Source organism: Parasteatoda tepidariorum, chromosome X2 (genome assembly GCF_043381705.1).
Source record: "Parasteatoda tepidariorum isolate YZ-2023 chromosome X2, CAS_Ptep_4.0, whole genome shotgun sequence".
In the NCBI taxonomy this organism is placed as follows: Eukaryota; Metazoa; Arthropoda; class Arachnida; order Araneae; family Theridiidae; genus Parasteatoda; species Parasteatoda tepidariorum.
In genome coordinates, this window is record NC_092215.1 from 54,481,081 (window position 1) to 54,508,262 (window position 27,182).

At 28.4% G+C, this 27,182-nt stretch overlaps 1 protein-coding gene across 1 annotated transcript in view; it reads left to right on the forward strand.

Annotated features, from left to right (window-relative positions):
- The window catches only part of LOC107443709 (huntingtin), a 140,482-nt gene that overhangs the window by 61,558 nt on the left and 51,742 nt on the right, over positions 1-27,182 (forward strand). The window contains exons 25-35 of the mRNA XM_016057666.3: positions 1,010-1,179; positions 1,299-1,447; positions 6,472-6,608; positions 10,307-10,423; positions 11,661-11,783; positions 11,903-12,129; positions 14,203-14,345; positions 17,079-17,343; positions 20,656-20,743; positions 20,825-20,928; positions 21,780-21,858. Coding sequence (XP_015913152.2) covers positions 1,010-1,179; positions 1,299-1,447; positions 6,472-6,608; positions 10,307-10,423; positions 11,661-11,783; positions 11,903-12,129; positions 14,203-14,345; positions 17,079-17,343; positions 20,656-20,743; positions 20,825-20,928; positions 21,780-21,858 — 1,602 coding nt within the window. The remainder of the gene's footprint in view (positions 1-1,009; positions 1,180-1,298; positions 1,448-6,471; positions 6,609-10,306; positions 10,424-11,660; positions 11,784-11,902; positions 12,130-14,202; positions 14,346-17,078; positions 17,344-20,655; positions 20,744-20,824; positions 20,929-21,779; positions 21,859-27,182) is intronic.

Below are 27,182 nucleotides of genomic sequence, written 5' to 3' on the forward strand. Positions count from 1 at the left end.
TGTTGAGTACGGCAAGAAATATACCCTATTTCTTCCACTCCTATATTTTATTAAACAAAATTCTTAAAAAAGAATACAAAATTTCAACATATTTCTAAAAAACATAAACTCGAGTTCCATTGTATAAGTCAAAAGTTATTTGGAGACAAATAAAAACGCTTTCACCCAACTCTCCATTATACAAAACCTATCCAATTCTTATTTCAAAACGTAACACCAATCTGCACTAAATAAAAATTTGCTGATACACATGTAAATGTAGTTTTATCCATTTTTGTGCTGAAACACAGATTTGACTAATGTTTCCAGAAACAATAGTTTCTTATGTGAAAAGCAAGTAACTCAGCAATTCTTATCTTAAAAAGAAGAAAATACTAATGTTTGATTTCAAAATACTCCCACGTGCCTCTAAATTAAGGCACAATAATCTAGGTATATCTACTTCAATTTAAAAATGAACATTTTTAAGGATGACCTTTACTCGCCAGCCTTAAATATTTGATCTCCAATGACGAGCTGGCAAATGGAAATATCATGCCCTGATATAAATATTACACAACTGAAAAATTCATAAGATAGTACAGTAGGGAACCGATTATCCGGAACGATCGGGACCATCGATATTCCGGATAACTGATTTTTCCGGTTTTCTGAATCGCTACAAAAAGCCGTTTTTTTTTATAGTTAAACCAAACTAAAAAAAAAAAAGTTTGGAAATAATCTTAAAAAGAAGAAAAAACGATTAAGTAATACACTAACTAATGATTATTTCCAAAATGATGGTAAGGTAAACATCTTTCAAGAAAGAACGAAAAATCCTAAAATCTTATGAGGAAAAAAATTTTTTTNAAAATGGCGGGAAAATTTATCGAATTTCGTTCCGGTTTTTGGTTTTCCGGTTTTCTGATTTCCGGATAACGGGTTCTGTACTGTAGTTGCAAAAATCAGGAAATTTTTAGTGATTGTTTAAGTATTCCATTAAAATGTTTTGAAAATATTTCTTCTGCAGTCCTTACAACAGTATACAATTTCAAGTGATGTAAATCTCCAATGTGAAGTTCTAGACTTACTTGCCCAATTAGTTCAGTTACGAGTAAATTATTGTCTTCTTGATGCTGATCAAGTATTTATTTCTCATGTGCTTAAGCAATTTGAGTACATTGAAGAAGGACAAATTCCGTAAGTATTTTTGATGTTTTAATTAATTTTTGTTTGAAATAGTTTTTATTTAAATGAATAAAATGTACATATTCATTTTCATACTCTGCTAAAACAATGTCATTTTTTATTTGATTAAGGAATGCTGAAGCTTTGATTGGACGTATTTTCTATTTTTTGATTTTGTTGTCTTATGAACGATTTCACTCAAAAATGGTTGTAACAGTTCCTCAGATTCTTCAACATTGTGATCGATTGATTGCTAGTGGGCAATCTCCTGAAAAATATGGTAAATCTTTTTACATTTTCATCACTTCGTCTGTGATTGCATTCCTTTTTAATATTTCAGATTCATTGAAATTAATTAAAAGCAGAAATGGTTTGTGAATCTAAATGGTAAAAAAAATAAGGAAATCTAACAACTTATCTTGAACTTTCATAGAGTGACGGTCTTGAATATGGTTCACATAAATATTTCACTGTTGATGAACTTTTCTCTTTATCTGAATATCTTTTTCGTTTGTGAACTATACACAAGTGTCATAAACATAACTTATGAAAATCCTTGCTATAATTTATTATTTAGTTATATGTTTTTTTAATTTAGCTAGCTATTTTTTAAATATTTTTTTTTATATGCTGAATATGAATATTGAGAGATACTAGAAAAACGTTTTTTGTGTTTCTTGTACTTAACTTTTACCACAAGTTTTTATTTGATTTTGCACACTTTTAATATATAAAAGTAAAATGTTTCGGCTTCTTTTAGTTCTATAACAAGCCTACTTTCAATTGTAATAAGGTCTATCATGAAACACCATTCAAACCTCCACCCATTGTTTCATACAAATCTTGATCAGTGATCTTGGCTGAATTAGCTGTCATCCCACAATGGCGATCACCCTCTTGTATCCCATCCTCTGCCAAATGTTTCTATAATTTCACAAGGAGCATAAAAAGATTGAAAGAGATCTTTCTGATATCAATAAAAAACACGGATGGATAGATTGGGGTGTGCTTTATTAAACCTGGTCATTTTTATGGCAATAACATTATGAAGTCTGTATTGGTACCAGTTTTTAAAAACAGGGTTCCAGATGTTAAAAATTAATGCCTCTCTTATAGAAAAAAAAATACTATGTGATTGGCAGCGTTGTGATTGGAATGTTAGTTCCTTGCATTTGTCGTTCTCAAGGTATCACAAGGTATATATTTTTTTATTGGGTGTTTGTAAAAAGTGCTTAATTTTTCCTGTCCGAAACGAGATTGTTTTTTTGCCAGGTTGATTGTTGCCATGAATTATGCAAAAAGTGTGGTTTTTCGCAATGTTTCCCAATTCATTCAATGTCAATCTATTTTAACATATCGTATATAGCGCAAGAAATTGACAATAATTTTTGTTTCATGAATTACTTAAGGGTCTGCATGCACATGCACTAAGCTGGAATTGGATGGGAAGGATTCTTGCTTTCACATATCCAACTCTGCTACATTTTAGAAGAGATTTTCTATTTCAGGCCTCATCTCTCGACCTCTAAAATGAAAACAAAAATCTCTACAAATTTTGCTAACCAAATAAACATTGCCAATTTTTTCCCTCTATGGCAAAAATTTTATTCGTCACCATCTTTAAAGTACTCTGTGTTGCAGGCAAACTCATAATGATCTTACACTGTTTCATTTATATATCGATACCACAACTTTACTAGGAGATTAAACACTAATTAAATGCTTTCATGTGGGTCCAGAATAGTCAATAATCACACAGCTTCATCACTTTGAAATTTTCTTCTTCCATTTATGAATATTAATTATAATTAATAGTTTATTAATTAGTCAATTAATTTAAACGTTAAGATTATTTAATTGTAGGATTTTGTGAGTGAGGGATCATTCACTAATTCTGTAAAATATATGAGGTTTTTATCACAGTTTTATTTTCTGGAATATTAAAATATTGCTATTATTGATTGTATTCTTGAGTTAATTTGTATATAAAAAAAATCTTTATAGTTTGTAAAGACAAGATTTTAAATAAAGTATGGTTTGAGAGACTTTTCATAACTTTGCCATTTAGCGAATGCTGTAAAAAATCTTATGTCATTCAGATTTTCTATTTCAAAATAATGTAAATATACCTTTTTATTATCTGATTTAAACAAATTGAACTAAAAATTCAATAATCTCATATTAGAAAATATAAATATTTTTATTGGGTGTTTGTAAAAAGTGCTTAATTTTTCCTGTCTGAAATGAGATTGTTTTTTTGCCAGGTTGATTGTTGCCATGAATTATGCAAAAAGTGTGGTTTTTCGCAATGTTTCCCAATTCATTCAATGTCAATCTATTTTAACATATCATCGTATATAGCACAAGAAATTGACAATAATTTTTGTTTCATGAATTACTCAAGGGTCTGCATGCACATGCACTAAGCTGGAATTGGATGGGAAGGATTCTTGCTTTCACATATCCAACTCTGCTACATTTTAGAAGAGATTTTCTATTTCAGGCTTCATCTCTCGACCTCTAAAATGAAAACAAAAATCTCTACAAATTTTGTTAACCAAATAAACATTGCCAATTTTTTCCCTCTATGGCAAAAATTTTATTCGCCACCATCTTTAAAGTACTCTGTGTTGCAGGCAAATTCATAATGTTCTTACACTGTTTTATTTATATATCAATACCACAACTTTACTAGGGGATTATACACTAATTAAATGCTTTCATGTGGGTCCAGAATAGTCAATAATCATACAGCTTCATCACTTTGAAATTTTCTTCTTCCATTTATGAATATTAGTTATAATTAATAGTTTATTAATTAGTCAATTAATTTAAACATTAAGATTATTTAATTGTAGGATTTTGTGAGTGAGGGATCATTCACTAATTCTGTAAAATATATGAGGTTTTTATCACAGTTTTATTTTCTGGAATATTAAAATATTGCTATTATTGTTTGTATTCTTGAGTTATATTGTATATGAAAAAAATCTATAGTTTGTAAAGACAAGATTTTAAATAAAGTATGGTTTGAGAGACTTTTCATAATTTTATCATTTAGCGAATGCTGTAAAAAATCTTATGTCATTCAGATTTTCTATTCCAAAATAATGTAAATATACCTTTTTATTATCTGATTTAAAACAAATTGAACTAAAAATTCAATAATCTCATATTAAGAAAATATAAATGTAGGAATCATCTAATAATTTATTTCTTACAAAAATCTTTAGTTTCAATTCTCATTGTATTTTCTTTTAAAAATATTGACAAAGTTTTTAATAATTTCGATGTGGTAATATGTAAACAAACCACAAGTTTTAATTAAAACTTAATAGGTGACATTCATAAATATTAATTTGTGATATGAATTTGTGATATGAATTTATTAAGGTTTTCTTAGTTTGCTTAACTCTACCAGAGTTCACCAATATGCATGCAGATGTGTGTGTATCACCCATTGAATTCCACTTTTACTGGGAATGAAAATACTCCTATAAAATTTTTTTTTAAATTGTTAGTTTTTTCACTGCTTTTAAAGAAACCTAATCTCTGAAAATCAATCACTAAGTAATAATATCTGCAAGTGTTGAGAAAGTGACAATCGCGTCCCTTTTCTGTATTCTGAATTTAAGAAATTAATTGTTCTAAAATTGCCAATAGCTAAAGCTACCTGTGAAAGAGGTTTTGCAACTCAAAATATATTACAATATCTAAAAAATAAGCTTTAATTAAAGATGAGTATTTAGATTAACTTTTTAGATTGTTTTATAAAGGATCCCCTTTTCATGCCACTAAAGACACAGCACTAATTGTGATACGAATTTCAAATTTATGGTATAATGGTGAAAGCAAAAAACGTGAACATAATTTATGTTTCTTCTTTTTTTTGAAGAAAACTTTAGTCTACTCGTAAAACTTTATCCTTATATGGAAATAATATGTGTTTGGTTAATTGTTTACTGTGTTTTGGTTATATATTTAAGCAATATTTCTAGAGTGTTTTTGTTGTATATAATATCTGTTAGTTTTAATATAATACGTGCTATAAAGTAGCAATAATTTACGAATGTAATCTCTGTTTTAAAATTCTTTTAGTTTAAAATTTCACTCCAGCAAAACCTAATTGAAAAGTGAAATTACACTTTAAAAAAATTTTTTTGATAGCACGCTTCTCCACATATTTTTATTAATTCACTATGTTCAATAATATGCCAAACATTTCGGCATGTTCAATAATATTAATCTTGTGAATGTTTTTATTGAGCAAATATTTATAAATATCTTTTATATAAATCTAAAAATAATACACCTGATGAAGTTTTAATATTAAACTCTTATTAATTGTAATTTTGATTAACTTTTTTTACCTAATTGAATAAAGTAATCATTAACTTAAAAAATAAAACCAGCAACTTTGTTTTAAAAATATATTTAAAATGCACATAAAATATTTTTATGATGGCTAATAAAATCAAGAATCTAGTTCTTTGCAAGAAACAATTTTTTTTTTTAAAGATTGAAAAGTTTATATAAATGTTATTGCATTTTGATAAGTTCATTAGACGAACTTTCAACGATTGGAAGAAATTTTTTTATTAGTGAGCATATTAAGTGCTTAAAAATATTTTTTGAGTGTTTAAAAAGCGCTTAAAACTTGCTTATATTAGTTCATAAATTTGGCTTCATAGCCTGGATCAGTCATCCCTCTTCCTCTTAAATTTCAATTTTCTGTCCCATCTAAGGATATAAGTTTGATAGAATCCTGATTGAATTATGGCAGCATTCAGCATAATGTCTGATGATTATCTTAGACAAGGTTTCCATATATAGTAATGCAGTGGTTTCACAAATTATCAGATATCTGGATAAAAATGTAGTTTTCATCGAAGCAAGTCCTACAAGTTTCCTATAGTTGTTGATAGTGGCTTAAGATGCAGTTATATTCTCACCCTTGTTCTAGACACACCCCTTTTTAAGAATTGTCAAAAATATTCTATGAATTTGTTTTACACCCACATATTATTTTACAATATGTAAGTAAATTAAAAATATTTGTAGAATCTCTGTAGAATCACTGAATATATTTAATTTCCTGTAAAACCACTTTCTCAGGTGAACCACTGATTGAATTTGATATCCTACTTTTTAAAATATTTAGTAGAGTAATATTTGCAATTTCAAAATTTTAGAAATCTTTATAATTATTTCTAAATTATAGAATGTGTTTAATATGTAGAAAAAATATCATTTACTCTTTATAATACTGATAAAATTATATTTGTACTTTTATTTATGTTACAGTTGTGCCTGCTTTAAAGCCTGTTATAGAAGATTTATTCCTACTCAGAAGCTTAAATAAGATGGATGTGAGTAAGGAATTAGATGCTCAACGTGAAGTTATTGTTTCTCAAGTTTTCAAGCTCGTAAATTATGCACAGGTACTAATTTTTACATTCTATCTTGTTCTTATGAGATGATTTTTACATATTAAGAATTAATCTTACAGCTTGTGGGCTTAACTTTACATATGCTAATTAATTAGTGCAGACAGTATTTTAAGTTAACACAATCTGACTTAAAGCAAGCCTTTCTATCCATGGAAAAAGAGGCAGAAAAAATGCATCTCACTATTAACCAGGAGAAAACCAAGTACATGCAATGCACCAAAATAACTGATTCTGCAACTCACTTGCAAATTGGTGAACACAAGTTTGAAAAAGTAAACAGTTTTGTTAATCTTGGTTCTGAAGTCAACGTTAATGGCAATATCGCACCCGAAATACAAAGAAGAATCAATAGTGCAAGTAAATGTTTCTATGGATTAAAAAAATATTTAAAATCAAACCTACTAAAAAGAGATACTAAACTGTTAATTTATAAATGCTTAATCAGACCTATCCTAACATATGCCTCAGAAACTTGGACAACAACACAGAAAGATGAGAATTCCTTGGGAATCTTCGAACGTCGGATCCTAAGATCCATTTTTGGGGGCAAACAAGTTGATGGTACTTGGTACAGACGTTCAAACTCAGAACTCTATCGGGCCCTTAGAGAGCCTGATGTTGTCAAGTATGTAAAAATTCAAAGAATTAAATGGGCTGGTCACATCATTCGAATGAACAGAGAGCGTCCGACAAACATAATCTTTTCGGCTCAGCCCATCGGATCAAGGCCCAGAGGTCGACCAAAGCTGAGATGGGCCGACTGCGTGGAAAGAGACTTTTCAGTCTTAAAAGTCTCAAACTGGAAGACAACTGCCAGGCAGAGGCAGGCCTGGAGGAAGTTGATTGAGAAGGCCAGGGCCCACCCGGGGCTGTCGTGCCATTGAGGAAGGAAGGAAGTATTTTAAGTTATGAATACAAGCACAAATTTATACTTTATCTGAATAAATGTACTTTATTCCCAATTACTTCAAATTTTTGACCGTAAAATATGGGGGGAGAGGGTTTGGTCTCCACAATCTGGAAAATATGTATAGAGAATATACTTTCTAAGCAAATCAAAAAAATAAAATTCCTTTAACCATCAGTGAAAGATGAATTTTATTAATGAAATTCATCTTTCATTGATCAAAATGAACCATATCACAACATATTTTACTAAGATATAGTTAAGAAAAAATCCCATTTAGAGCAAATGAATTTTCGAAAGTTCATGATTTTAGAATCTTATTTTGTATTTACAATTTTAAACCTCTGTTTTTGCTTAAAACTCGTCAGTTTTGGTCTTCTAGGTTTTGCCAAACATAACATAGTTTTATAAAAATCTCGCAATATGTAAATGCAAATGTATGTTTTGGAACACATGTTCTGAATCTTCTCATCTTCACTTGAAAGAAGAAAAAATCTCCATCTGCAACTTCATTATTCCACTGCAATTGTGAAGAGGAAAGAAACCATGTTTCTTTTAAATGCTTCAATTTTATTCATTAACATTATTAATAATAATTTATTTTCAGTATGCTAGGTTTAGTTTCCACATTAATGACTGGTTTGCCCCATGTAGCTTGTGGGCTGCTGATTGTGCCCCTCTAAAATATTAAATTTGAAATATAATATACTTAGAGGATTATTAAATTAGATGTAGAGGAATATTAAATATTTTTTCTAATGCTGTTTTCTTTCTTCAGTGGGTATAGATTTACACTTAAGCTTCTGAAAATTCTTATTTCCTTGTTGTTAAATCTAAGTTTAAAGTCAACCTATATTAATTCCTCACCTTCGACGCTAAAGTGGTACCTCACAAAAAAGTGATTTTTCATAAAAAAAAAGGTGGTTCTTTGCCTTCTATGCAAAAGGTCTAATCAAAAAGACTGTCTAACAGCTTTGAAATTAGAGCAAAACTCTATGTTTTTGATATTTAAATCTTAGTGATACATATTTATGTGAGGACTTATACCTCTTTCCTCCTTTCTTTTGTGATTTTCTTTATCTCTTTATTGCACACTTTCTTTTCTTACCTTTTATTTGGGAAGAAAAGGCTGGTAAACATTTTGACTTCCCATTTAAAAAAACAAACATTAGTTAATTAATAAAATTATATTCAGTGTGGGGATATGCAGTTTTAATCTATATTACCATGTTTTCTGGTTTATAATCTGCGGATTACTTGTCAAAAAAGTATTTTATTTGGAGATGCAGACTATCGGCCAAAACATTTCTGCCTTAGCCCACCCCAAAACGTTAAAAAATTAAGATCCAAGTAAAGGATGATTTATGTAAAATCAATAAGATGGTTACAAAGCAAAATCAAGAAAATTTGAAAATTACATTGTAACGTAATCTAAGCGCATTAAATATGTTTACCTAGAATAATCAAAATAATCTTTTAATTTTCGTTATGTAGAGATAACATTTTTAAATCGTGAAAATGGAAAAAAAAATATCAAGGAAGAAAAATTGTCTAAAATTAAGGAGAAAAAAAATGTTACAAACTTGAAGAAACAATAAATAAAATATAAAAAACCTGATATGAAAAATTCGAACCAAAGTGAAGAAAAGTCATGAGAACTATGGTATTGTATGCATGCCCAGAAGAAAATTAACTGTTTTATAATTTTATTTTTCAAAATTTAAAGTGGTTGATTAAAAACTCTGTAGCTTAAGACATGAAAACTAATACAATTATTATGGTTTATATAGTTAAAATAAGTCTGACAGTTTTTATGCCATTGCTGCTGAAAGGGTTATTGTAAATAAAAAAAGAAATCACGACAATTTAAAAAAAAAGATGTTAAGTAAAAATTGTTAATTTATTATGGAAAAATATTTATATTAAAAAGCAGAGTGTAAAATAGATAATTAGTGCGTAGAATAGAATCAAATTAAGTGCAGTAATCAATAATAATTTTGCCTCTTATTAAAACAAATACAGTCGAACTTCATTAATGTGAACACGCTTAACATGAATTTCTTTTAACATGAACTAATTTTTAATTCCCTGTTGAATTGTATACGGATATGATATCTTAAAATATTTTTAATGTGAATATGCTTGAAATGTGAAATTTATTCCTAAATTGCCAAAAATAATTACTATTTCTCTAAAAAATGTTTTTGAGTAAGTTTCTTTCTATATTAAAAGTAAAAATATATGCGTTTTTAATAAGTATTATCAAATTTTGAGACCTGTTTTTGTTATATTGAGATACTGATGACATTTTTGGCATCTTTTTAAACACAGACCCTACATTATAAATTAAATTTTCCAACAGGGCTGTTAAAAATTTCCTTCCACCAAAGAAAAATTTTCAGCAGTGTGTCATCACTCTTTGTATAAAGGCACTCCATTTAGCATTACCCTAGTTATATTTTTGTCTGGGAGCAACTTGAGTGAAATAGAAAAATTGGAATCTGTTTTCAAAGCAATAGATGCGTTTGTTTCTGCTGATTTTAAGTTGCTAATCAATACATAAACATTATAAGAGACATTTTCTAAACAGTTGCAAGTTTATATTGTATTTCAGGTACAACACCTGGAAAATACTGATATCAGACTGAGATCATACATAGCAATTTTTCAGGGTTTCACTGAGGAATGTAGTTTTGTAATTTTAGTACACCATGATTAATAAAGCATGATTGATTTGTGTCCATCTAAAATGCTATCTAATATATTTTTTTTACTGCCACAGGTTTTAGAACTTTTCTCTTTATTAATTACTCACAGTCGGCAAGAAGGAGAAGATAAATGGAAAAAGACTTCTCGTCAGGTTGTTGATGCTATTTTGCCTCTACTCTCCCGACAACAGGTAGATTTTCTTTAGTTTTTTCTTTTCAGAAATGATGTTTCTTTAAAGAATTTTGACATTTTATTCAATTCTGTCTCTGCTAGATTGGCATTTATCAATCAAAATTTATATTTGACTATAAGTAATAAAGTTAAACTAAAAATATTTTTGGGCTGTTAACACATCACTATATTACTATACAAACATTACTATATACCTGACTTAACAAAACTGATGAAAGTATGTAGTCTATTGGACGAATATTTAATTATATAGATTTAAAAACATCTTAATAGTTTTGTATGATATGTTACTGAGTCGTATTAAGTTGAATTATCTTTAAAAAAAAGTATATAAAAGAATATTCTCATTTCTCTATAATGGAAGAATTTCCACGTTATATCTAAACATTTAAAAATTTCCCCCAAAAATCAAAAACTGTAACTTTTTAATTACAGTTTTTTTTAGTAGATAGGTTGCAGCCTATCTGTGTTTAAAAGTTGAACTGTCACAATGTGCGTCATATGTAAAGAATCATGATAATTTTGCAATCACAGTGGATTTATTCAGAAACAAATGTTTATAGAAAATTTTCCAGAATTACAAACCTATTTTGTAATGTTTGCTCTGAAAACTTTTTTTCTTATTTATTATTTTTTTTATTAAAATATAGTTTGATGAAAGAAGTTTTCGACAGGCGAGAAAACCGTATTAGGTCATCCGCAAATGAGTTTATAAATTCTGATTTGTAACTTAATAATAATTAAACTAGTACACTTTATTTTTTTCTCTCTTCTCCTCATCTATATTTCCTTTATAAATACTTCATTTTCAAATTGTCACGAAACTAAGAAGTAAACTCTTTTTTATTCTACGCAGTGATCCAATTTTTACAAATACTTTTAGTTGTATTTCTTTTTTACTTATTTTTCAACTCTGATTAAAAATTTCTGTCCCTTTTGCAAATCAATGTATATAATATATATTAGAAATAAACATTAAAAAAACAATGCTTTTGCATTAAATACACCCACTTAAGGTACAGTGTATTTACCAAAAATTACTGTTATATTTTCTAATAGCTAAACTTATATTTGAGATTATTTATAATTTTTTACTCTTTCTGGCTGCCAATAAATAATGCATTGCATTTGAATAAGTATTGCTTTATTTTTTTATTCTATATCTAAACTATTATTTTCAATAATTCTTTTTACAATTTAAACTCACACAATGTATTTTTCTTATTTGTTTTTAGATAGCGATCGAAAATCAAGGGCAACTAAACCTGTTGCATAAACTCTTAGAGGATGTTGCTTCTAATGTGTTTAGACCAGTAGATATTCTTTTGAAAGCACTATTTTTTCAGCCTAGAGATTTGGTAAGCTATTATAACAAAAGGTTATTAAAAATTTCTTATTTAGATTATTATAACTTTTTTGCAATTTTGTTCTAATTTCTATTATTTTTTGACTAGTTTGTTTAAAATATGTGTTTCAGACTGTGTCACCATATATTAACAGATGGATGTGTATGATTCTTGCTGTCTTGAGAATATTGATTAGTCAAGCAAATGAAGAAGCTATATTATCTCGATTGGAAGATATGGGAATAACAGTTAAAATATATAAGTTAGAATTGTCTCACAATATGAGGTGTGAAAAAGAATTATCTGAGAATGTTTCTGGCCATTATACTGAATATTTACCTAGTGCTGTATTCGCTAGGTAACTGATTTTTCTTTATGAATTATATTTTTGTTAAATTTATTTTGTAGTTTTTTCTATCATTTAACCTTATCATAGGTATACATTCTTTTTATAGTACACATTCTTTTTATAGCACACATTTCTGCTGATGCTTTTAGGTTAAAAAGTTAATAAAAAATTTATTTAAATAAAATTATATGCTACAAAACTTTTTTAATTATAAAGAAGAAAAGGGCTAATTTTACAGCTTAAATATTTCTGTTATTTATCATTACAATTTCGCAGTAAATTTTCACATATTAGCGTAACTTTTTTTACATTTTTATGTGCCAGTTACATTGATCACTTGATTGTTAAGCAGCATATTTGAAAGCAAGGTTTTTATTGGGGAAAAGTGAACTCAACTGTAGTTAAACATGATAGCTTTAAATTTTGGCACTATGCCAACTGGTTAGTTTAACCTTGTTTTATATCTTTTTTTTTAAAATTAATTTCCCAGGAGCTTATGGAAAGGCACCAACCAGCACCCTACAGGTGATTCTGGCCCTTTTATCCCTGAATATTATTCTTAGCCAAGAAGCCAAAGCAATTCTGCTCACAAAAAAGCAAGATGCAATTTTTATCCATTCAAGCAAGACCTACACTAAAAAATAAATAGAAGTTAGACAAATGTATAACTGAATCAATCCCTCACTCTTCAGCTTAAATAAAAGTAAGCACATCATTACAACAACCTAAACCTGCTACACAAAAACCACAGACATAAACATATGTACAGACAAGTTGAAAATGATCCAAACAGCAGCAGTTGTTATAATGAGCACAAACCAAACCCCAACCATACACAAATTTAAATTCAGAACAGAAAACTCCATCTTTTAAGCAGAAGCTTATTCAATACAACAAGCCATAAAATACGCAACTAATAGTCTGCCAGATCAGACAGCCAGCATTTGGTCAGATAGTCAGTCTAATAGCAGCAATCAGAAATTATATAAATAATCATCACATCATATATAAAATCTAAGAGCTTCTACATTCCAAATCAAACATAATTATCAGACAGATTAAAACACATGACTGCAACCAAGGAAATGAACTAGCATACAGGGAAGCAAAAAATGCAATTTCCACAGGCATTCCAGCTGAGCTCTCAACATCCAACATCATACATTAAGCAACTGGCTAAATCCAACATCCTAAGGAAATAGCAAAAATATTGGCATTTCCACTGACCAGAATCTGGGGAGAAGATCAAGAAAATACTTCCATCAGTCACATTCTCTCTACACAACTGGCCAAGGGAGCTAACTAACTTTCTTGTAAGACACTGGCTCTTCATGGCATATTTGAGAAGATTCAATATCACAAATAGTAATAAATGTATGTGGGGCAAGATCGGAACTGCAAATCATTATATCGTGGACTATCCAATCACAGTTTCATATCTAAAAAAAAAACAATACCAATGAAATATATTCCTTTGAACTTCTTCCTTACCTCAAGCAAACGTTTTAGTAGATTTATTTCTGATGGAATTTTTTTCTTTCTGTAAATGCACTGAAAGCTTGAGTGATTAGTAAAGGAATTTTTTAGTATGTAAAGAAAGCTATTTGTTTAATTAAGATTTAACTCTATACAGTTTGTATCATGTTTAGCTAAGTATAGTGATTTTTTTATTCAATTTATTTATAGTCTATGCCATTCTTTTTATTATATCTACCATTCAAGTTAATCGATTGAGTTACATCTTCCTTGAAATAATAGTGGTTCTGATCCTTTATCTAATAGAACTGTTTTTTTAAATATTTATAGTATTGGTGCTTCAGTGGCAAGTGCTGAAGTTATTACTTAAAATAAAATTTTTGTGTAAACACTATGTAAAACGTTTAATCAAACTTTTTCAACTGAACCTCTGTTTTTTTTTTTTTGAAGTTAAACTTATTTTTATAAACAAACAACTTTCATTTTTTTTTCATTCTTAAGAAGTAAGAAAAATAAAGTTTTGCATAAAAAAATACTTAAATATTCTTTTATGTTTTATTCATTGCAATCTTTTAATATTGATCAAGTGTTTTACTTTTTAAACAGGTTTTTATTTCAAGTTCTTGGTGTTGTTGTGGAATCTTTGTGCAATCATGCGTACATGTATACTCTATCATTTACTCATAATACATTTTTGTGCCAACAAGCTGCTCATTTGCTTCTTTATCTTACTCACATGTTCCAGTCAGGTAAACAAATGGAATTTTTTTTATGTTATTATAATATAGTTTTCTTAACAAATCAAAGTAGTCACAGCATCCCGGTGAGGTTGTCATTTGGAACATAACTAATTTGGAGAAGATTATTTTGAGTTAGATTTTGAAACTAACCAAAGATTCAATATCTATTAAATTCTCGGATTATCCTCTTGTTATTAAAGTTAGACGAAGAGTGCCCTTTTAGACAACCACATTTTCGTATTACTGGATTAAAAATAATTCAGCTTGGTACAAAGGCTATTTAAGATAGAGAACTAAAATATGAGAGTTGTAGTTATAACAGGTTGTATGTTGTTGAGTTTTTGTAGATTTGTAGAATATGTTAAAATATATCTTCAGGGTTAAACAGTTTAAACCAGTGAAGCTTGAACCAAGTTTAAACAGAAGGGATTTTTTAAAAGCCAACCCTGGTTTTTTCAAGAGAAAAAATCTTCTTATTAATTATTAATGTAAATACTTTTAGTTTAAGTGTAATATAATGAAAAAGTAGTAAATTTTCCCATAAAAATCTTTTGAATTTTGAGTTTAATTGCTAATGTGAGTCTGTGTCGCTTAAAATTAAGCATCAACCTGTAAATTTTAAATGTTTGTGTATCATTATGTTTCTGAAAAAATATGCATGCATGTAAAAATTAATTTATGTAAATTTAAAGTTATGTCATTATGTATCTAAAAAAATGCTTATAAAACAAACCATGACCAACTTCATGTTCCGATAATATTTGAAATTATTTAAATAATGTAATAAACGAATGACTCAAAATCAAAACTTCTTTATTTGTTTTTTATCGTGTTAATAAAATATTATGCATGTATCATTGTTTCTGCATGATTATACATAAAAAAATAATTTATGCAAGTTTAAAGTTATGTCATTATGTATCTAAAAAATGCCTAAAATAAAATATGCCATCCCCAACTACATGTTCTATTACTTTTCTAAAGTGGGTTAAATAACTTAATTATGGAATGAGTTAAGATTAAAAGTTTCTTTAACTGTTTTTTTCCTTGTTATAAGTTATAGGAATCAAGATCATAAATGAGAATGAGGTGCTATTTTGATTTTCATTTTTATTATTTTTTTCTGTTATTAGTGTAAACAAACTGTTTCTGTATTTATGCAGTAACTATGTTTTTATTTAAGATTATAATATTTTCTAAATTTAATGTTTATTTATATAAAAGAACATTTCAGCAAAAATATTCAAAATTCATTTAAAAGATTATGAACTTACATTATTATTTTATTTAATTCTGCAATATTTATAAACATATTATTATCCTTAAAGCTTCATTGTGTTATAATAAATATCAAAAAAGTAGTTCATTCTTTATTTATTATTTAAATCGTTATTGAAAAAAACAATCCTTTACTTCATAATTTTATATTCATGTATGTCTGCAGTCTATTTGTCTGTTGCATCATTCCATTATTTTCAAATAGTTTTTTAATTGAAAAAAATATATTGCTTTAAAATGTTAATGCTCTTTTTATGTTAAAATTTGTATTGATTTTACTTCAAAATCTAACCATTCATTCCAATATAGCAACTAAAATTGATTTTTATTTCCCTCCAACAAAAATCAAAATTAAGTGTTGAACAATTTTGCATTGTCAAAACTAATCTAAGGTAGCCATGGCCTATTGTAGATTGCTTCACATTGATAATATGACATTGATAATCGAAACTTGTCATGCAAATTTTAGCATGAAATCAAGTATGCATTCATAAGATTTAGAAGGATGCATTTAAAATCTTCTTAAATTTCTTTCTAAAGGGTACAATAAATGTATCTTGTATGCAACAATGCTTTCTTGTTTCTGAAATAATTTCTCTTTTTTTGTTAAATGTTTCTCCTTTTTTTTTTTTTTTTTTGTTAAATATCCTTTCAAGTGTTTTATTTTCAAGTTTAACTCTTGTGATATTCACATGTGAACTTTTTTTTGACTTAGCTGTTCTTTGGGGGTATGCTATTTATTGAAAAGAGCTTCTCATATCCATCTTATTTTTTAATATATGAGAACTTTGAATATATTTATTTAAATTATTTGCATGTAGTAGTAGTCTAAATCATTAAAAATCTACTTTGTCAAACAAGAATAAAAAATATTAACATGCACATTTTGTCTGTTTAATAATAAAAAGAAAAACATCCACGAAAATTGGTTGATTTGGCAGCTATGCAAATTGTCCCGTAGATTATCTTAAAATTTCTGTTACAAAAATTTCAAATAAAAGTATGTAAAAACCAAGGATTCAGTAAACACCTTTAAATTAGGGATTACTTTGAATTAAAGACATTGTTAAACATGATCTATCGGCATATTGTATGTAAGTGCCTGCATTTGTCATGAACGATGATTAGCCTCAATAACCTTTCGATGATCAGATTTTCAGCTATTTTAAAAATTTCATGACCCAAACAGAATGGTCTAACATAAATTAATTAGTGCTTACTATTTAGTTCTAGCTAAACTCTCACTTTCTTAAGAGTAGGGGTTAGACTAATTTTCAGAAATATGTTATTTAATGTTAAATACTTAAGTGAATACTAATCCATCCTTAGGTTGCTACTTTTCTGCTATCTTTATTTTTTTTGCTCAGTGTGAAAAGAGATTGTGTTTTTCCTGTAGTTACAATTAGATGTTTGTATCTTAAATGTTGTTTGATTTTAAACTTGATTAATGATTGATTTTTTCAGGTACTTTCAGAAGTGTTACAAATTCAGCTATGGGCATTATTAAAAATGAAGCAGGAGACCAAGATCTATGTACTAAATATAATGTCTATTATTCTGTATCTGAATTAGAAATATTTTTTCATAAAATAGCCCCATTTTATCCAACTTTGGTTATACAATGGTGTAATTTGTTAACACTTTTGAACTATGACAGTCAAACATTTTGGTCTACAATTGTGCACCCTTGCCAAGACTTGGTACCTATTCAAACAAAACCTTGTTCAACGTAAGTAAAATAAACAACTTTCTTATTCCTCATGATAAATAGTTTAAAATAACATTTTGCTGATAAGTTTTAATTAAGTTCAAATTTAAATTTATCTAAATTTTTTAAAACTTTTTAATTATACGTAGTATTTTAAGATTAATATCAATATAATATTTTACTATTAATGTTACCAAGTTCTATTTTACGCAAAAACTCGTACAGTTGGCTTTCTATAATGACATTAAAGAGACTTAAAAAACTGCCCATGAGTAGAATTCATGGAAAAATAACATTTAGAAAACGTTTTCCCTCAAACTTTTGCATGCTTAATTGAATTAATCATAATTTAATTGTTAAATAAAACGTTTGCATGCCTAAATAAAAATTCAACATATATTAACTTGTTAAAATATGTTTTTATTTGATTTTAGCTTTAACTGCAATACTCAATCAGGTTGTTCAGAAAGTATCTTTTTTTATAAAAATAAATTACGATTTTCTAACACTGAATAAATATTTTATTGAATTATATATTTAGCATTCCGGTCCAATAATTTTTCCATCTTTCTGGCCATAGCATGATTCCACTCTCATGAAAGTTTGGTTCTTAGGTGGCAATAAAACTGATCTAGATGATTTTTGATCTTATTTAAGGTAAAGGTTTTACCATCTAAAGATTTTTACACAGACTTAAACATTGTTGTAGATAACCAGTTTGTCGTCCTCAGTGATAATGGGCTTAAAAAATGGATAATTTTCTTGGCGTTTGAAAAGCAATTCACAAATTCCAACGCGATGGTACAAATTTCTTTCCTTAAGAAAACTTGAGGCCATATGCCTTTGAAATTAAATGTAGGCAATTCAAGTAATCACGAACAGTCAAATTCCATAAATTTAATCTCTCAACTGTCTCACAGGTTGTTATTTGCTGGTTTAAATCAATTAATGATTTTATAGTGTGTTTGTGAGCTTAAACTGGCCTTCAAGAAGGTGACGGATCTTCAACATCAAAATTGCCGCAGTCAAAATCTAAAAATAGAAATAAATCTTAAATTTTAGCAAAATAAAAAAAAAACAATTTAGAAGGCATATAAAAGAAATGGAAAATAAAGGAAAGCAAGAAAATTACAGTGAATTTACTGCATACACTATAATACACCATGTTTCCAGTGTTATGAAGGTAACACAATCTGCAGATATAATTGGACCTTGATTATCTAAATAATTAGAGCCTACTTCTGATATAAAAACATCATTTTTATTAATGTTTTAGCAATAAACTCTGATTTTTTTTGGATGTCTGAGTTAAGAAACTTAAAACTTCTGCCTCAAGAGTATTGACATGTTAGATTCTTTTTTAATCCACTTTAGTTACTCAATTTTTGTTATCCTTGATTTGTTAGAGCAAATTGTTTTATAATTTCGGATAATATATTGTTATTACCATTATTTATTATAAATAAAAAGTTTTTTAATCTGTTATAATTATGACATTGATTAACGAAACAATATTTTTCAATTGAAAAAATTCTGATTCTTTAGAAATGTGGTATCATTTGCAAGTTTTTGTTGATGTGGAATCACATCTGCTTTCATTAAAAATCGTCTGCTTTTGTAAAAAAATTAAAGGAGATGATTGTTTTTTAATTTAAGCATCCAATTATTTATTATTAATAGCACACGATTATTTTATGAAGCAGATTGCAGCTTTCTTTTTTAAAAAGTGCTACATTTCTGATTCCACTATGTTTTGATTTTTCTTTCTTTTCCGCTGTTCACAATAAATTTCATACTCAATAAATTGGTTCTTTTTTTATTCGTAAATTTTAAGAATAAGTTTTCTTTTTTTTTTAAAATTCTGTTGATGTTATAATATTCTGCCTTGTCCAGGGCTTTAATATTTATGATAGTGCCTTTTTTAACTATTGTTTCAGTTTGGTAATTTTCAAAAGTTGTTTTTATATTTGATACTGATACATGTCATTTATGAAAATTTCTACTATAGCTGCTTGCTAAATTTCTGTTCATAGCTGCTTGTTCTAAACAGTGTTTTCTATAATCAGCAAATGTTTGATAATAGATGTCCTCGTTCCTTTCACCTTCTTACTTTGAAAAGAGTACTCTTGTTGTATTCTGGACACATCCATCTATGCATGACTTTATATTCATTTAAAATTGTTTGCTGGAGATGATTACTCAGAAATACACAATATAATGTAACGTCCCATATCAGGGCGACCCATCCCTTTTCCGGAGGAGTCAATTTCCTGGACACTTATTAATCAAAATAAGCAAACATCTCTTCATCTTCCCCTAAAAAAATTTAAAAAAGAGGTCTTTTGACACGTTTTTCCTTTTCTAGCTTCTAGTGATTTATGCATTGAACCCATAAATCACCATAAAGAGAAGATCTACCAAGACCGTCGAGTGACCGTTAGTGACGCTCCTCCTCTGGAATGCAGGAAAGGAGGGAGACTTGTCTTCAAAAGAGCACAACTGAGTCACCTCCCCCCTTCTTTCCTATGCAGCTGGCTAGTAAAAGAGGCATTTCCTAGAACCTTTTTATTTGAATGTTAGGGAACAAAGAAATACTGTGAAAAAGGGTAAACGCAGCAAACATTAACATGGAGGGGGAGTCACTTTCAGGCACACAAGAAAAAATAAAGAGAATCCAATCAGCATGGCACACCTTTATGCTTGATTGATAGCCGGTGATCATTGAGAAAATTAGAATTTGTCACTTTCCCGCCCTCAACTTGAATGATAAATTAGGAAGGAAGGAAGGAATTTTTCTGCTCCACCTACCCACCTTAATGAATGACGGGAATTTCCCCGTCTTGCTTCAATCGTTTTAGTTCAAAATGGAAGAGAGAGCCATTAATAATTTCATAACTGTCAAATTTTTATCGTTTTCTATATTTTAAGCAATACTTATTTTTTTCTAATATTTTGTTTTAGATTGATTTGATATAATTCTAATACTAAAACATTATTGCCCGAAAAATAATGTTTACATATTTTTTGCTTCTTAGATTCAGATCGTTTTTAGCTTCGTTTACCTTGGGGGTCTATTATACGGAAAAACCTAATATCCGGACTTCCAGAAGTCCCACCATTTCCGGATACGCAACTTTCCACTGTATATGATTCTCTCTGCTAACTTTAGTTTATAGCTTAGAAAGGTGGCATTTCTGTAGATACTGTGTTTTGGATGCTATCTAACGTGTCTGCTTTTTATTTGGGCAACCCTTACATATTAAAAAATATTCTTTCACCTGACTAAATATAAGTTTTTTTTTAAAAAAGTATGATTTTTAAATTTTCTTCTAGCTTGTTAAGACTGGAACAAGAATTATTTCTTCCTTGCAATTTAGAAATGGTTCATAGGGGTGGAATCATTCTTCTCTGTGATTACATGGTATGCCTTTTTCATGCTTAGCAAAACTAAGTTACGAATTTTTTAATCCATTTTATTACATTCTTATTGTTGTGATTTTAGTGTGACAATCCTAATGATGTTGTCCAAATGACATGGCTAATAGTGAATCATGTAAATCATATTATTGATTTATCTGCAGAAACAACTGTACTAGATTTCCTCAGGTAGGTCCTTAATATCATTTGTTCTGTATAAAATAATGTTTTTTTGATTACAAGATGAATAAAAAATAACAGTAAGATTTTGGAGTTTAGTTACTACGTTATTTTTATGAAAAAAGAAATACTACAATCATCAACATTTGTTTTAAGGCTTGTAAAAGTTCATGAAGTTGTAAACAAGGAAATTTTTTGGAAAAAAATGCTGTTTGTATATCTTAGACGAGGTTTAGATACTCTTCAAAATGTTTGAAATCATTTTCATTATGAGTAATGTGATATTTTATAAAACTTTATTAAGCTTTAAATTTTTTTATTATGCATATTTTTATAAATAAAATATATTAATTTTTTTAAATAAATTATCTAAAATTTTTTAAATCAAAGTGAAAAAGTTTTAAAAATGTTTTTTATGTCTATCAAATTCTCACACACAACAATAAAATTGCACAATGAAATTTTTTAGAAATGTTATTCTTAGTTGTTTAATTATTTTTGTTCTTTATCTATTATTTTGCTTTCATTATAAATTCTATGAAGAATATTAATACATTTTTATTACCATAATATCCTTTATAAAGTAAAATATAAGCAATAAACAGAAATTTATTAAAAATAAACTGAAAAACATGCTCTTAAGATTGTGTGAAACTATAATGCAATTATTATTTATTTGTTTTCAAACTTGTGGAAAAAAAATTTAAAATCTGTTTGTAGTAATATTTCTTACAACAACTAAACCCTCACTCATAAAAGAAAACTCAGTTTATTTAACCATTATTTACAACAGAAATTTAAACTCATGCATCTGTATAAAAGATAAAACATTTTTAATTTTTATTAATGTTTGTATTTAGTGCAATTCATCGAAATCCAGCTGCCAGTGGCCTTTGGATTCAAGCAATTATAAGTGCTTATCGCAAAAAAGATATTAAGGTACTACAGTAATTTTTTATGTGTTTGTGAGATGTGTATTAACGTTTTTATGTATAAAATATTTTTTTTATCTTTTAGTTTTTTATAACTTCGGTAAGACTTTCTTGACATATTTCTGATTTTTGTAGTATAGTAATCAGGTAAAATCTTTTATGTATCAATTAGTATACTGATACAGTGATCTCTTATTTAAGCATGGTATCAAGAGACAGCTATAAAAAGTTTACAAGTGAGAGACATACATAACAAAAAAACATGAAAATTAGCTTAAAAGGGAAATATCAATAGATTTTATTACCATTTTATATTACTAATTAATGCTATGTATATACAACTGAAAATGAAAGTAAGATAATTTTCAAAATGCAATGAATTTATTGTTTCATGACTAGTTTCTTAGCGATTCGAATTTTTTTTAATTGTCCTACGAAACTCAAGATCATAAATGCTCATGTTTTTAATACTTGTTTCATCATTTGTTCAAAAGAAACCAAAATCAAATATTGTTTACTCTGAGATCTTTTTCTTGTCTGGGTTTTCTGTGGTTGATTATCTACTTCATTATCTTCATTAAAACAAATTTCGAGATGCTTTAAAAGCAGTTGAAATGTTAAGGAATAAATTTTTTTGTTTAAAAAAAGGACTGATCTAATAAAAATAGAAATAGCAGTAGGTGTGAATTGAAAGACAAGAACAGGTAAATTCGGTAAGCATGTTAACTCTATGAGAAATTTAGACATGATAGATTTTCAGTGAAAATGTAGCAAACATTTCTATTTTATGCAACAATTTAAGAAAATTCTGCTTATAACTTACATGTGATGTAGTTAAGGGTTTAACGGGAAAGAAAGGGAACGATTGTCCTTGGACCTAGTACGGCTGAGAACTTGACCAAAATTCTTAACAAAAAACATGTTTATTGATGTTTTTTCGAAAGAATTTAAGAACTACAAAATATGAAAATAAGGCTTTTGGGTTTTTGATTATGGGGCTCTAGATAATTTCTTTCCTAAGGCTCAAAAAGTTTGCGCAATCTTGGATGTAGTTATCTTCTTCCTCTGCTGCACTGCAGTTTTTAAGGGCCCAGCGTAAACACACAAAAAGAAAGGAGCAGGGCCAGACCATGAAGCACTCAGATTTACTATGCGTGCAGAGGTTTTTGAAACAAAACAGAGCGGTGCTACTAAATGGATTAAATCTTCATTGTGTGCTTGGCTATGAATCTTTGGTAAATGTATACTAAGCTGGCTAAAAGCACTTTTTATAACTGTTATGACCAATAAATTAGGATAATTTAAAGCGAAGGAAACATTAGAGAATTGATGTAGCAATACAAACTTATCTACATAGAGGCTGTGAATTAATTAATATGATAGGACATTCTTGACCAGTGAAGCATAATTCAGAGTTTATCTGTAAAAAAGCATAACTAATTTTGCCAAAATCGAGGTACTCTGTTTTACTCCACTCTCACCTAGCATATATCTTCTATCTAACATCCATGACAGCTAATCTACTGGTCTGTTTCTGTTTTTAAAATGAATGTTTACCTTTCCACATAATCGCTGATTTATCCTTATTATGTAAACTTTTACAAAACACTAATCTTACAAATAAATTCATTCTCTGAGATTCTTGCACGGAAGCAGCTAACGGAAAATCAGAACATTAAATATATGCAAACTTATAATTCTGATACAATAAAAATAAGAAAATAAAACAGTCGCAAACTCATTAGAGGCAAGCAGCATCAATTGATACCAAATTTAAAAAAATACATTCTGTTATTCATTACAACTTTGTGAATAGTAAAAGCTGTAAAACATGTTGCATTTGCAAGGCCTTGACATAGTTTTAAAAAGCAGAACTGTTAATAAAATAATCTATTTAATCCATTAAGCAAAGTATTGCCCTTACCATTCTTTCTTCAGAAAAATGAGAGACGTGTATAAATGAAAAACCATCAAAGAGAGCTGAAGTAAAAGACCAATGTATTTTATTGTCAGAACCATGTATAAAACAATGTTTTAGAATGTATTTAATATCATTAATCATTTTCAAGTGTTTATTTGAATTTTAAATGTATTCTTAAATTTTTTTAGAAATGAGCCAATTTTATCAAACTTTTAATTTAACTTGTTAGTTTATAAAACATGCTTTATAAAAGTCATTGTTCTAGTCATCTCTCATTTTACTCCAGTCGTTTGTAATTTTACAATTATCATACAATATTCTCTTTACAAAATAGTATTAAATAAACATATACTATATAGTTGAAAAGGTATATTTTGATTTGAAATTAGTGAAAATTATTATATAACTTTAAGAAAATATTTTTTCCCTTACTGTCTTAAAATATACCTGCATGTTATTATTTTTTTCGCTCAAAACTCTAACTTTATTTAAAGATTTATTCAAGATTAAAATAAAATAACTGTTTAAAATTTAAAAAAATCATTTCTTTGTAATAATTAGGATAATAAAGAAAGTAATTTAATTATAATTCAATATAATTTTTATTAAATATTATATTTTATGTAGACACATAAAATATAAATTAAAACAATTCTACAATTAGAATAGAGTTAGAAATTTAAAACAATTCTCTAATTATTTAAAGCTACTATATACTAAATCAAAATCTTTGCCAATAAATTTACATCAAATTTAAATTTTAATACCAAAAGAAAAGAGACAATAAACATTGTGTTTATCTAAATTTAATTTGCAAAAACATGTAACTGCATATGAGAATAAGATGAGGAAACTTAAATTTTTTGCATAATCTTTTTAATGCTGCCTTTTGTGTTAATAATCGAAATTTGTCTACCATAGTTATTATTTCAAAAACACTGCTATCACAAAATATATACAGTGAATTCGCGATAACTCGAATCTGATAGGACTGACGAAAAACTTTGACATATCAGAAGTTCAACTTAACGTTAGTTTCGGTTTTGGACTTTCAAAATATTGTCGGATTGTTTAATTAATGGTTATTAATTACAAATCTTCTAAATGCTTAGAATATTTTAAAAAAAACTATAAAGTATAATATAATAACTTACTTTATTATTTGTACTACATTTTAAATTTTTTTTTAAGTAATCCGTCACTTTACGTTGAAGTAATCCCTTTTAAGTCTCTAGAAACAGTAAATCTTCAATTTTCTGCAGGTGCACAAACATAGAATTATCAATTCCTTCTCGACTCTCTAGAAACGTTTGAAGAACTTCTAGATATGCATGCGCTTCAAGTATGTTTGGAACTATTATTTCTGAATCTTTTTCCTCAGCTGCACCTTCATCATTTTCTTCTGTGATCTGTATGAATTCTTCGTCGGAAATATCACCACAAACGCAATGTTTTCATCGAAGTTTATGAAATCAGAGTTCTCAATTACTTCCTCATCTTGAAGCTCTTCTATCACAGATTCACTCTGTGTTTCTTTAAAAAAAACCTCACTTCTGGAAGCAGTTTCTTATTGTCGATTCGCTTACATCATTATTCCAAGTACTGGAAAGTAAACTCGTGGCTTCAAGTACATCAACTTTGAAAGAAATATTGTTTTCAATATCGTTTATCATTTATCTGGCAAGCCTTTTACGATAAGACTGTTTGAAGCACTTTATGATACCCTGGTCCATCGATTGCAACTTTGCTGTTGTGTTCGGCAGGAAAAACTGCAAGTTTACTGCTTTCAAATTAGGTAGATCACTATGCGCTGTGCATTTATCCATAAAGAGTATCACTTTCTTTTTTTAACGAAGAATTTCCGATCCAATTTTCTTACAATAAATTCTTACAATTTCTTGTCTTCAAATAAAACTGATGTCATCCAAAACTTTTTGTTAGACGTATCCAAAGGATACGTTTTTACATTCTTGAAACATCGGGGATTTCGGTTTTTTCCGATAACAAGTAAGGGCAATTTCTCTGTCCCAGACGCATTTCCTCCAACTAGGACAGTCAAACGTTCCTTGCTCATTTTACCCCCTGAGCAGTTTTCATCCTTAAACATCATAGTCTTATTTGGAAGACATTTAAAAAATAAACCCATTTCATCAATATTGAAAACATCATTTTCACTGTATCCTTGAAGTAAATTTGGTAACGTTTCATTTAACCACTGTTCACATACTTCAAGAGGGACAGCTTTAGCTTCTCCATGAAGAGTGCAAAAGGCAATATTGTGTCTGCTATTGAATTTTTCTACCCACCCAGCACTAGCGTGAAAATTGTCTATTGTTAACAGTTAAGCAAAATCTATAGCTTTCTCACGTAGCAAAACACCACTTATGGGAATAGCATTTTCTCGATTTCTGTACTGCTGAAACCATTTCAGAAGAGTGATTCCACCTGGGGAAAGACACACATCTTCATTCTTTTTGACAGCGTGTTCGTAGATTCATATCGTTTAAGGATATTTTCTCTTTCTTTTAATATCGTAGAAAGGGTATTTGGGGGAATTCCGTACTTCAACGCTATATCTTTCTTCTCCATGTTTGGATTTCTATCTACATCGTTTATAAGATTAATTTTATTTTCCAAGTTGAGAGTTTTTAATTTTCGCTTCGACATCTTTAGAGGTAAACACTTCTTCCACGCAATCTGTAACAGCAAATCATAAGGGTAAAGCTTGTTCAGACCAGAAAAAAGTTTACTCATTCCCCACAGGTGTTATCCCTTTATCTCACACTGAAAACTTGTTCTGTCCGGAAAACAAATTTATCATTCCCCCACAGGGGCCACAGGTGTTATTAACTCAGACTAAACTTGCTCTGACCAGTTGAGTCTATTGTGTGTAGTCTATTGTGTGTGTTGCAAAGTGGCAAGATATCAGCTCCTAGGTTTTTTTTCTTGCTTTAAAAGATCCAGTAACCTTTTTAAACCTTTCTAACGTCAAGTTAAAGGGCGTTCGAGTAAATCGAGTAATTGAGAATAATTTACATGAAATTGAAGATAAAAGGGTCGGGACCTCATAAAAAAAATCGAGTTATGGTAATATTCGAATTATCGTACTTCGAGTTATAGCGAATTGACTGTATTTGTTTGAAACAAACTAATCCTGTTGCCTGTATTTCTTTGATAAGAGATTATGCATTACAAACATAGTAAACATGTTTCTCAAAAAACTAGCTGTTGTATGTAAACACATTTTAAACAGGTCTTTTTCAAAAAAGAAAGTGCAAGAAGTTGAGCAGATGTTAGGATTGCTTGAAAATTTTGGAATGCTTGAAAAGCTTTCACTTTTTATCATTAGATTTAGTAATTGTCAATCTCAAGTTTTGTAAAACTGAACAAAATCATTATTAGTCTTAAAC